Source organism: Ictidomys tridecemlineatus, chromosome 8, assembly GCF_052094955.1.
Source record: "Ictidomys tridecemlineatus isolate mIctTri1 chromosome 8, mIctTri1.hap1, whole genome shotgun sequence".
NCBI classification, from domain to species: Eukaryota; Metazoa; Chordata; class Mammalia; order Rodentia; family Sciuridae; genus Ictidomys; species Ictidomys tridecemlineatus.
In genome coordinates, this window is record NC_135484.1 from 87,712,954 (window position 1) to 87,726,062 (window position 13,109).

Below are 13,109 nucleotides of genomic sequence, written 5' to 3' on the forward strand. Positions count from 1 at the left end.
GTAGAGTAAAGTTCAAACATCTGCAAGCACAGAGAACTTATTCGTTTATGATACCGGTTCACATTACAATTACATTCTCTCCTATTCTCTTCTTCCCTCCTTATTCTGTCCTGGTAGAATTACCAGGCCATCCCTTAACTACTGCAAGTTTCCTGCCAGAAGTGGGTCCTAGGTAACGGATAATATAAGAAATTGTAAACAGACGATGATGTTCATTCACAAAGTTGTGTTTGGCCTACATCACAGACTATGCTTGTTAAACTCAGTGATAAAACTCACGCTAAACACACCAGTGGACCCAGCCAAGGCATCCCAGGAGTTCTCTTCCTCTGTTTCACTATGACCTATGGCAGTGTCTGTCTTGTTTACTTCTGAATATTATAAAAGCCTATCATCTCATTTTGAATGTTCACAAACTGAATTCACAAGTATGCACAGATCTAAACAAAAAGGCCACAATATGATAAGGAAACGTCTAGCCAAGCAGTTGCCCTGCCTGGCATCACGGCCAGCAAATTAGAAAGTCTTTGGGGGCAGTGGGTAAACTTAGTCTGAGTCAAGATATTCTCTTCCTGCATTCTGGTGAGTTTTGATAATCATATCACCCATTCTACATTTTCGGGAAGTGGAAATCCGTAAAATTCGTTTGAATCTCCACATGTATATAGTCCATGCTTTCCAGAATTTCTTGGCTCTCTCAGTCCATCCGCTTAGGCTAGGTTAAACATTCCAAAAATGCTGTGTTGCTGTGAGACGACCTCGTCCTTTGGAACTCAGCCGGTGTGAGGCAAACCAGCTCGATGATGTCACTGCGTCCGGGCGTGCCCCGCCCCTAGCCCGTTCTTCCCGTCCCGCCCGGCTCGACGCCAGGGGACGCTCGCGGGTCGGGTCTCCTAGGCAACCAGTTGCTCCGCCCCCTCCGCCCCTTTAACCTTTAGGGTGAGCGGTTCCGCGTCCCTCGCCCTCTCCCCTTTCCCCCTCCCCCTTCCCTATCCCCTTCGCTCAGGCCTGTCCGGACCGGAAGCGAAGATGGCGGCGGTGACTGCTGGCGCGGCTTCAGCCGAGCTGGTGATCGGCTGGTGCATATTCGGCCTCTTACTACTGGTAGGGGAGGCGCTTGGAGTTTCCCCAGTGTCTGCACTGGTGGGAGAAGGGAGGGGCCGGTCCTCCCGCTGGCCTCTCCAGGCCCTGGAGACCCTCCTTGCCCCGCCCTGCTTTTAGCTGGGACTCTGGGTTGCTTTCCATCGCGGGGGCGGGGGCGGCTCCGGGAAGTCGAGGAGGGGGAGCTGATTTCCGGCCTCTTTTGCTTCCATTTCACCGATGACGTCTGAAGAGCTGGTGTCATTTACCGAAACTCTTGCCCCAAGCCTTGATTGAGGCCTGGGGCCGGAGGTCTGTAGGCGGAAGAGACCCTCGGGTTGAGAAGGGTGTGGTGGCCTTTCATCCCCATAAGGCTGTACCTCTAGTACAGGTGTGCGGCGGCAGCGCCAGGTCTTTTGCAGTTTTGTAGGCGCTGGCGTTGTTGACTAGTCAGATTTTCTAAATGTTTTTTTCCTCCATGTTCCCTATCATTGGCAGCCTTCAGTGCCCATTGTGCGATTCCGCCTTGATGACGTGAGCTACTGGTTCTGACTTTGAGGTGTCACATTCTTTTCAATCTTTTATTGCCAATTGTAGAACAATTGTAAGGTAGAGCGGTAACCTCTTTCTAAGGCCAATGCCAGAGTATGTTACTCCCATTTTACCTCAAGGGCCTTCTGTTCCCCAAGATTCTTGTTTTTGATTATTCTATGGGACTGTAATGGCCCCAAATGGCCTTGTTTTTACTTCTCTACCCCAAAAGACAATTCTTTTTCCCCCAATTTGTTCTTCTTTATATCCCTCTACGTTCTCAGAATTCTTTCGTCCTTTGCCTTCATCCTGCCCTGTTGTTTTCTGTTCCAATGTATTTTGACTTCCTGCATTACAAGCGAAACAAAACAAAACTTTTCACTTCTAGAAATCCCACTTATTTGAATTTATGAGATTCCCTAGAAGTGTCTCTTATGTGTTCTGTTAGTAAATTTTTTAGCAGAAACTACAAAAAAAAAAAAAAAGAAAAAGGAAAGAAAAACTATTGAAAATGTAAGGAAAGGCTTTTCTTGCTGCCCTCACTTTCACAGATGCCTTTGCATCAGAATATGCTTTACCCCCTCATGAAGAAACTGGAAACACTAAGGGTTGGCTGTGGCCTTCAGAGCCATCCACTCCTGTGCTTGGAGAATTCCCTGGTTTTCCAACCCATCATATTTAGTTTATTTGGAAGAAAATAAACAAGTATGCAACTAGTATTAAAGTCTAGCGGGATTATTGTGTCAGTGGTTGGTGAATAAGCATTTAAACTACAATAGGTTTTCTGTAATTTGTAGAAGGATGCAAATGAAACAAAACATGGCCTTTAGCAAGGCTTGGAGATAGGTGGGAAAAAGAAAATTCTTGAAACATGTATTTTAAGCAATGAAAGCAGGAGTTTTAAAAAGAAATAGTGTTTCTGGGAATAGAGAACAACTTTGAAAGTGAGTATTGAGATAGATTTTAGATAGAAGAGGAAAGCCCACTTTAATTAGTAAAAGCACAGCAGGAACAAATGAAATGAGAAGACAGTTAATAAACCAGTAACCTGGATATTGGAGTGGGGAAAAAAATTAGTAATGCGAATCATTGTTTAAATTTCTGTAGATATATTTAATTTCTGGTTTTAGAAGAGAACTGGATTCTTATATCTACTTTTTCATTCAGTCTTTTGAGTTATTTTGGTTGAAGTATATGAAGAAAATCCAGTTTCAACAATACGTGGTTAGAAGCAGAGAAGTATTTTATGTATAGTTGCAGATGGTATTGGCTATTACACCAAAGCTCAACAGTTAGAAGCTTCTTATGTTTAGTTGCAATATGCAATCTGAAACCCTGTCAATGACTTTTCCTTGATATATTAAAATTCATTAGTCCAACATGGACTTTGAATGGATCTTTTACCCATGCATAGTTTTATAAGACAGTATGTTGACCATTTAGAAAATACTGGTTAACTGAGTCATGCACATTTTCCAAATATGAATGCATTTTTTTTTCTTTTTGCAGTACTAGGGATTGAGCCCGGTGATACTTTACTACTGAGTACTTTTACTACCAAACCATTTTTTTTGAGATGGGGGCAATCTCACTAAATTGCCTAGGCCAGCCTTGAATTTATAATCTCCCTCCCTCAGTGTCCTGAGTAGTTGGGATTACAGGCCTGCACCATCCCACCTGGCCAAATATGGATACATTTCATTATAACATATCCAAATGTCACATTCATTAAATCACTACTGATCTTATCAGAAATGTCTCAAACTTCCGAGTATTGAGAATTTGTCAAGCTCACAACTTTTCCAAAATTCTTTCTTTTTTTAAAAATTTTTATTTTTTAATTGATTTTATTTTTTAAATATATGACAGTGGAATGCCTTACAATTCTTATTACACATATACAGCACAATTTTTCATATCTCTCTTTGTATATAAAGTGTGCTCACACCAATTTATGTCTTCATACATGTACTTTGGATGATGATGTCCATCACATTCTACTATCATTGCTACCCCCCTGCCCCCTCCCTTCCCATCCCACCCCTCTGCCCTATGTAGGGTTGGTCTATTCCTTCCATGCTCCTCATCCCTACCCCATTATGAGTCAGTCACCTTATATCAGAGGAAATATTTAGCATTTGGTTTTTTTGGGATTGGCTAACTTCACTTAGCATTATCTTTTCCAACTCCATCCATTTACCTGCAAATGCCATGATTTTATTCTCTTTTATTGCTGAGTAATATCCCACTGTGTGTATATGCCACATTTTTTTTAACCCATTCATCTACTGTAGGGCATCTAGGTTGGTTCCACAGTTTAACTATTGTGAATTGTGTTGTTATAAACATTGATAAGGCTGTGTCCCTGTAGTATGCTGATTTTAAGTCTTTTGGGTTAGACTGAGGAGAGGAATAGCTGGTTGAAATGGTGGTTCCATTCCCAGTTTTCCAAGGAATCTCCATACTGCTTTCCATATTGGCTGCCCAATTTGAAGTTCCACCAGCAATGTATAAGTGTGCCTTTTCCCCCACATCCTCGCCAACACTAATCTGTGAGGTGAATAGAGAGTCTACATCTTTGGAGCAAATTTTTACCCCTCACATATCAGATAGATCACTAATCCCTAGGGTATATAAAGAACTCAAAAAGCTAAGCACCAAAAAAGCAAATAACCCGATCAATAAGTGGGCCAAGGACATGAACAGACAATTCTCAGAAGAGGATATACAATCAATCAACAAATATATGAAAAAATGTTCATCATCTCTAGCAATTAGAGAAATGCAAATCAAAACTACTCTAAGATATCAGCTCACTCCAGTGAGAATGGCAGCTATTATGAAGCCAAAATTCTTATTTTCATTTGAAAGCTTGAATTTTAACACTGGTTAAAAAATATTGTTAGTTTTTCTTGAAGAGATTGTTTTCTTTGTTCATTTGATAAAATTTGCTAAATATCCAAAACTGAATTATCAGTTTCAGTTTTTCTTTCAAGTAAAAATAGTTTTGCTTGAAAAGAGTAGCTGGTTCTACTTTTGACTCTTTAAGTTTTCACGTTTTCTTGGTGAACAGCCATCATACCTTGGTATGCAGTGGGAGGACTTTACTCATGCTTTATATTTTAACCCGAAGTATTTATAAAAATATCATGGGTCAAAATTTAACAAAATTTTTACTGCTTTTTCAAGCACAGTCTTCAGTTAAATTGCTTGTGTGTGTGTGTGTGTGTGTGTGTGTGTGTGTGTGAGATAGTAAAGAAGGCAGTGACAACTGGCAGTCTGATGCCATTGTCTTGATTTGTGGTAATGCACCAACAGTTTAATCTACTGTGGCTTTTCACTTTAACCATGAGTGAAAAAGGCATATGACATCTTAGTATTATTATGAGAATAGTTTTCATTTTTGAGTTGAAAGTTTGAATTGAGATTTGGGGACAAGCAGGGTCTGGGGACTTCAGGCTTTTAGAACTGCTGCCAGACATCTACTGAAGAATTGTGACACACATGTTCCTACTTTTGTGATCTTGACCAGAGTGGATTTCAATTTCTTCTACCACATAAAAATGATTAAATTTGGTCTTTCATGCTTATATACTGTGTTTACTATAGCAGTTATAAACTTTCTACTTAATTCCCAATGTCCTCAATAATTTGATTCAATCCATCTTTCAATTGTTTTTTCCAGTACTATAGAGATGATCTTCATTTCTGTAAAGCAAGTTTATCTTGTTTCTTAAAGTGTATCATCTGAGAACTGGTTAGAAATAGAAAATATATTGTCCCAACTTCACTGGATCAGAATTGCTGTTTAACAGGATCCCAGAAGTATGTATGCTTATTAGTTTAGTAACTGCTCCTTTATTCTCATTCCTTCCTCTGCTCCATTGGTTTTCAACCTTAGCCACTCATTAAAACTACCTAGGGAATTTTTAAAATCCCAGTATCTAGGCTAGTTAAGTCAGAATCTCTTGGGAGGAGTTGGGGAACTATTTTTAAATCTTTTCTGAATTTTAACAAAGTTATATATTAGTTTACTTTATAAAATGCTCTAAAATATTGTTTTGAATGACACTTCATAATAATTCCTATTTTTTTTAAAGTACAATGGACAACCATACTTCTTTTTTTTTTTTAAAGAGAGAGAGAGAGAGAATTTTAATATTTATTTTTTAGTTTTCGGTGGACACAACATCTTTGCTTGTATGTGGTCCTGAGGATCGAACCCGGGCGGCACACATGCCAGGCGAGTGCGCTAACGCTTGAGCCACATCCCCAGCCTATAATTCCTATTTTTTAAGCAGTTACTATAGCTAACCACTTTGTAAAACATCTCATTTAATTCTTACAATCTTCTGTGAAGGAATTCTTATGCTTATTTTATAAGACATTGGTTTATTTATGGTACAATTATATTGCTACAACAAACCTACATAAACAAGATTTTTTTGGTTCTTTTAAAATGTAAAGGGATTCTGAAACCCAAAAGTCAAAACCCATGCCTTACCTATTTGCCTGGTTCCCCCTTTTTAATTTGTCTTCTTGATGCTGGCATACTCCTTCCTTTTGATTATACCAACCACTTTGAAATTTATAAAAGTGCAGATATTTCTCAAAATCTAACAAATTTTGTTGAGCACTTTGTGTTGAGTACTCTGTAAGAATAGTAAGATAAGTCTCAGATGCCAATGAATTCAAAACAAATTTAAGGAACATTTAAAATATTTATTTATTTATTTATTTTAAATTTTTAAATCAAACTCAAAACAAAAAAATATTATTAAACAGTTAAACCAGAATTTAAGTCTAGGTCCTTTTATTTTTTTTGTACTAGTGATTACACTTAAAGCTTAATCACTGAGCCATCCCCAGCCCTTTATATATATATATATATTTTATTTTGAGGCAGGGTCTTGCTAAATTGCTTAGGGCCTTGTTAAGTTGCTAACACTGCCTTTGAACTTGGGATCCTCCTATCTCAGCCTCCTGAGTTTCTTAGATTATAGGCTTGTACCACTGTGCCTGCTCCAAGTCCTTTTTTTGTTGTTTTGTTTTATACCAACATCTAGGTTCTAAAGTCTAAATCTTTTCTCACCTGTTTTTTTTTTTCTTCCTGTTGATCTGTCACCAGTTGAAATGACAGCAATGTGAAGGAATGAGTCACAACTTGGATTTCAAATGCATTGTGTCATGTGAAAAGCCAAACTCAAATGACAGAATACTACTATATGAGTACCTAATGACATTCTAGAGAAGACAGAAATTATAGAGGCAGATAATAGATAGTAGTTGTGAGGGTAAAGAGCATGGTTAATTACAAAGGGATAAAGGGAAATTTTCTGGGGTGGTGAAACTGTTCTTATATCTTGATTGTGGTAAGAGAAATTGAAAACTGTAAAACTAATTAGATGGTTTTATTATTTCCATGCAGACATCTGAACTGGGATGCCTAGAAAGGAAATAACAGATCGTTCTTGAAAGTGAAAGGACAAAACAAGGCTTTTGTCCCAAAACTCTTACTTTATTTAGAATAATGGTTTTCAAGTTTGGCTGATTGAATCCTCAGGCATTTAAAATACTGATGCCTAGAGGACCCTAATTGACTTGATAGGGAGTTGTGGGGGAAGCAAAAACTATGTATTTTATTTAGCTTTATATATTATTTATTTTTAATAGAGCCTTACAGTTATAAATAGTATAGTTGGGTTCATCTTGGCAAATTTGTACATGCATGGAATTCTATGTCAGTTCATGTACCCCCCAATCCCCCTGCATTCCTTCTCCTCCTGCCTCAGCCCATTTTCCTTCCTCCTCTTTACTGTTCCTCCTTTTGCTGTGTATTTATTTATTTTTGTTTGGTTCTTTCTATTTATACATAAAGGTGAAATTCACTATTGTATATTTGTATATGCCCATAGCATAATTTAAAAAACAAATTCATTCCACATTTCCCTTTCCTTTCTCATCCCTCCTCTTTCCCTCTCTGTCTCCTTCTTTACTAATTTTTTGCATAGGTTTATGATATCCAATCCTCCTCTTTTTTTTTTCCCTTCTATTTTGCTGTAGCTTCCACATAGGAAGGAAAACATTTGATCCTTGATTTTTTTGAGACTGGCTTATTTTATTTGGCATGCTGTTCTTGATTTCCATCCATTTACCAGTAAATGCTATAATTTCATTCTTTATGGCTGAGTAAAATTGTATTGAATATATATAACCACAGTTTTTTAATTCATTCATCTATTGATGGGCATTGAGGCTGATTCCATAATTTGGCTACCTTGAAGTGTGCTGCTATAAACACTGAAGTGACTATATCACTATAGTATGCTGATTTCAGTTCTTTCACATAACTACCAAGGGGTGGGATAACTGTCATATCGTGGTTCCATGCCTAGTTTTTTGAGAACTTTGTATGTTGCTTTCCAGAGTAGTTGTACTTATTTGTAGTCCCACCAGCAATGAACAAGTGTACCTTTATTTGTGTTCTTTATAATTGTCTTTTTTATTGGCAGGAGATGAAATCTTAATATAGTTTTGATTTACATTTCTCTGATTGCTAGAGACATTGAACATTTTTCATATATTTGTTGGCCTTTTGTGTTTCTTTTTAAAGAAATGCCTGTTTGGTTCCAAAAGATATTTTAAACCTACACAGGTGATTCTAACTCATAGTCAAGGCTGAAAAACATTGATTTCATATGTCTGCAACCCCCTATAATTGAGTAGAGTGGATACTCTTGAAATATATTCCCTGGACCAATAGCAGCAGCATCTGAGAATCTATTACTAATGCAAAATTTTAAGCTCACTTCAGACCTCTTGAATCTCAGAATCTGGGGTTGGGGGCCAGCATTCTGTGGTTTAATAAACTCTCTACTTGATTCTGATACTCCCTAAAGTTAGAGAATCACTTTGGTAATTCAGTTGTTAGAAAGGTCTTGATAAAGTTATCAAGAGTACCTGATTGACAAGAGAGGTTCACTGAAGTATCTCTGGGTGTACTTTTTCTCATTTGCTCTGCATATGAATCCATTTTCTTTATTGATTTTTCTTTATTTAAAGCCCTTTAAAATTTGAATTATAGTAATTGCATAATAATTATTGCCAGTTAATCTTTTGAACTTTCAAAAGTTAATTTCAGTCTAAGTTATATTCCATGTCACTTCAGTAATAAGCCTAGGTTAGGACAACATCTAGTTATATTTCCTTTGGATGGAGAGATCCACGGGAAAAAGGTATTCAAAACTGGTTATAATTATGACATTGTATGTAACCACTAATGGTAACACTGTATTTTGTGAGGGTATATGTAACTGAGCACTGTTATCAGTAATGTATGTGTTAGCATTGAAGCAAAGTTGTACTACATTCATGAAACAGATTTTGAAAATGCTAAATTTTACAATTTTTTAATTGTACATGTAGAAGAACCTTCACATTACATAAAGTTTTTTTTTACTGGAAACCTTTAAACACATACAAATTCAGGGTTGGAAAATACATAGGGGAGTAATAAACATCCTTTTTGTTCCATTTCAGGCTATTTTAGCGTTTTGCTGGATATATGTTCGTAAATACCAAAGTCAGAGAGAAAGTGAAGTTGTCTCCACCATAACAGCGATTTTTTCTCTAGCAATTGCACTTATCACATCAGCACTTCTTCCAGTGGATATATTTTTGGTTTCTTACATGAAAAATCAAAATGGCACATTTAAGGTATGTATTATCATACTATGTAATTTTTTTTCTTTCAAGTTCTGAGCAATTAAGTCCAGTGTATTTTGTGTTTCCTTTTTTTGTATCTGGGTTGAAATAAGAATAGAAATGAAGTATAAAGGCTAAGAATGCAACATGGTAAACTAGAAGCAAACTATTAATTGACATAAGAACCATGAATTCAATAACCTTGCAAATGTGAGAAATGCCTTTTGTTGATCTGAAAATATTTTAAGCATAATAGATTTATTCTTGTGTTTCTCACAACTCTTTTGAAGCTAACATTTGTTGAATATTTACTATGTGTCAGTCTCTATTTTAAGCGTTTTACATATATTAACTTTGTTTGATCTCCTAAACAACCCTACAATGTAGATAAGATTATCCATAGTTTTATGGATGAAAAACCAAGGTTCAGCTTGTCAGTATTGTAACTGGAATTTGAAGTTCTGCAATCTGGTTTCAGAGCTCTTGTTTCATGAGGTTTCTTGAGAAGATGGCCTCTTAAGTAAAAGATACTTTCAAGTAGCTCAGTAAATGGGATTTCTGCTAAGGAGTCTATTGTTGTTGTTTTCATTTAAGCAATTCATATTGTGTATTGAACTGTCATAATAAAGCAAAACATTATTTCAGCCCATATTTTGGGCTGAAACATTATTTTAAGAAAAATGACCATTTTTTTGTGTGTGTGTTTGTGTATGTGTGTGGTATACTTAAAATTTCTGCTTTTTTTATTGGGCAAGAAGTAATATACCTTTAATAATTGTGTACACAGTACTTAAATGATTGATATTAACATTATAAGGTTATTATCTGAGAAATATTTCATTTTAAATCTAAATTCCATAGAAATGTTTGATTTCCTATAACTATGTAAATGGTTGTTTCTTGCATAAACCATTTAGACATTTTAAGAATGTCTGAATATTCTTTTTATTTAAAAACTGTAGTTAAGGTGTCGAGGCGTGTGTTATGTAGGGTAGACTGCTGCTTAGCATATTGGAAGGTCCTAGGTTCAATCCCCGCTTCTGCTAAATATACACCTGTGTGTGTGTGTGTGTGTGTGTGTGTGTGTGTGTGTGTATGTGTATGATAATTCCAGATGGATAAGACATAATTATAAACTTCTAGACTATTCTCTGTGAAGTTAAATAACATACATATATACACATATATGCTATGCATATATATATATATATATACATACATACATATATTATATATGATATATACATAATTTTTTTGCAGATATAATAGAAACAGTGTAATTATTCCTGTACAACTATTGTTTGAATAGGAGTTTTTAGTTGTGAATTTAGAATATTTGATTTTAGATTTTGTGGGGAAATATTTTCATCTTGAAATTTCTCAAGTAAATATTTTCATGAAATTGTGAACTCTCTCCTAGATTAAGTAAGTAGTTGTTTTGTGCCCATATTTTTAGCAGTCATTGCCTGGGTGATGATTTTAATTATTGTTTGTTTGTCTGTTTTTGGTGAAATTGCATTATATTCATTTGAGCAAAATTTTAAGAATTTATCTTCCTAAAGAGCAAAAATATTACTTGTTAAAATTTAGACTGCTTATTAAATTTCTCCTAAAAGAAGAAAATACACAGTGGTAATTTATGTGCTTACTTTATAGTTATTAAATATAAATGTGATATAAATGACTAGAAGGGAACAGAATTCATGATGAATTTCTCATACTTAATACAAAGCTTTTAAAAATTATTATTAGGATAATAAAACTGTAGGTTGTACTTTTACTTTTTGGGGGTGGCGGGGTGGGTTGGGGAGTACCAGGAATTGAACTCAGGGGCACTTGACCACTGAGCCACATCTCCAGCCCTATTTTGTATTTTACTTAGAGACAGGGCCTCACTGAGTTGCTTAGTGCCTTTCCTTTGCTGAGGCTAGCTTTGAATTCACAATCCTCCTGTCTCAGCCTCCAGAACTGCTGAGATTACAGGCCTGTGCCACCACACCCATCTATTTTCTTTATTTATCTCTAGTGTTGTTTGGTTTAGCCCCTTCAATTTAGACAATGTATAATTTTTTTTTTCTCTGTACATTGACACTTTTTTGATACCTTGAAACATTCTTTGTATGTCTCCCTTCCACTTTCTTCCTCTTTCCCTCTCTCTTTGGCTTTCTCTTCTTATCTTCTCTTTTGTTGAATAAAATTCACAGTTTTCATTTGGAGTCAGCCTGTTTGCTAACTCTCAAAAGTAGAACCAAAAACATTTTTAAAACTTTTCACTGATAAACTCTTCTCCAGAAAGCTACTGCTGAATTCTTTTCACGTACTCAACGACTAAGGAAAGTGTAAAGTATTTAACAATTAGTTCTTCAGATGTTATGCTATAACTATAAATATAGTCATGTTAATGTAAATATGCCACAATGGCTTTAGATCTATTCCAGGTTTATTTGTTGCTATAAATGTATGTTGGTTAGCAATATGTTCTGGTATTGCTTTCCATAGTGAGTGATACTTGCATTTTAATGTGCTTTTGTCTCTCCTTCCCTCCACTCTCCTTTCCATTCCAATCTCTTTTTTGGTACTGGAGATTAACTCAGGGCTCTACCAAATGATCTACATTTCCAGTTCTTTTTATTTTATTTGAGGTAGAGTCTCATTAAATTTCATTGTCTGGCCTCGAACTTTGGATCCTCCTGCCTCATTCTCCAGAGTAGGTGGGATTACAAGCAAGCAGCACCCATGCCCAGCATCTAACATACACTTCTTATTCCTAAATTCCTGCTTTCTCTGCCTTTTTATGGAAGCTGTACATTACAATGCCCAAGTTGTTTCTGTTGACATTTCTTTTAACATAAAGCATTGTAGATAATTGTAACTAAATAACTGCTTTGTTTCTAACTTCTTGTGAAGTAATCAACTTTTTATATTAAAAAAAGACCTTAAAGCTTAGCTATAAGTGCTCTATTAAACAGTCTTGTGTAGTTGGCCAGTGACTTTGGATAGTGAACTATACCATTAAAAATGATAAGTTGACACTAATATGAATAAATATTCTTTATTTTATACAACATGTAAAAAAATTCAAAGCTAGTAGTTAAGATATGGCATCAAAACACTTAGTATTTATTTACTCTTGTCCCCTAGTGATTAATCTCTTTGCGGCCTGCTATTACAACATATCTGGGTTGAACTCTGTTGCTTCCTTATTCCTATTTTCAAACAGTGGGTATTATATCTTAGAACTTTGTCTTGTTCTCTGAACCTTAAATACATTTATTTACTATTTATTAAGTACATAGTATGTGGTAGACAAGGTAGTTTCTGGAGATTATGATGAAAATAAATGAGATTGCAATTCACATGGAGCTTAAGAGTATGTAAAGCCAGACAAATGGTCAACAAATAAATGCAACAAGGTACTGTATTAGTGATAAATTCTACAAGGATATATAATATATTGACACAAAAGTCTATTTAGGTGTGGTTAACACAGAAATGGTGATAGGGAGGCCAGACTGCTGAGGTAAACCAAACTAGTGGGTTAGATGACAGCCAGCTAAGAGCAAAAAGAGAATTCTCAGCAAATACAAAAGACTTTAGGCAGGATGAATTGGCTTTTTTGACTGAAGTGTGGTATTGAGGTTTTGCTTTTGTATAAGCTAAGAACCAGTGGAAGGCAAGGGCCAAATGGCTTATAATTTTTTTCATGTTAATGAATTTGGATTTTTCTCTTAATAGAAAGTTAATGAAGGTAAAAGGTGCAGGTAAGTTGAATTGGAGTGGTGCTAGTGGACAAA

General features: G+C 35.9%; 1 protein-coding gene across 4 annotated transcripts in view; it reads left to right on the plus strand.

Moving 5' to 3' along the window:
* Positions 1–810: 810 nt before the first annotated feature.
* Lmbrd1 (LMBR1 domain containing 1) overlaps positions 811–13,109 on the plus strand; it is a 102,332-nt gene continuing 90,033 nt past the window's right edge. The window contains exons 1-2 of one of the 4 annotated variants that reach the window (XM_040282900.2): positions 811–939; positions 9,151–9,327. In XM_040282900.2, coding sequence (XP_040138834.1) covers positions 9,301–9,327 — 27 coding nt within the window. In that variant the 5' untranslated portion in view covers positions 811–939; positions 9,151–9,300. Of the gene's footprint in view, positions 1,105–9,150; positions 9,328–13,109 lie in introns of all 4 variants that reach the window. The other 3 variants (XM_040282899.2, XM_005334423.5, XM_078019811.1) reach the window with 3 other exon arrangements.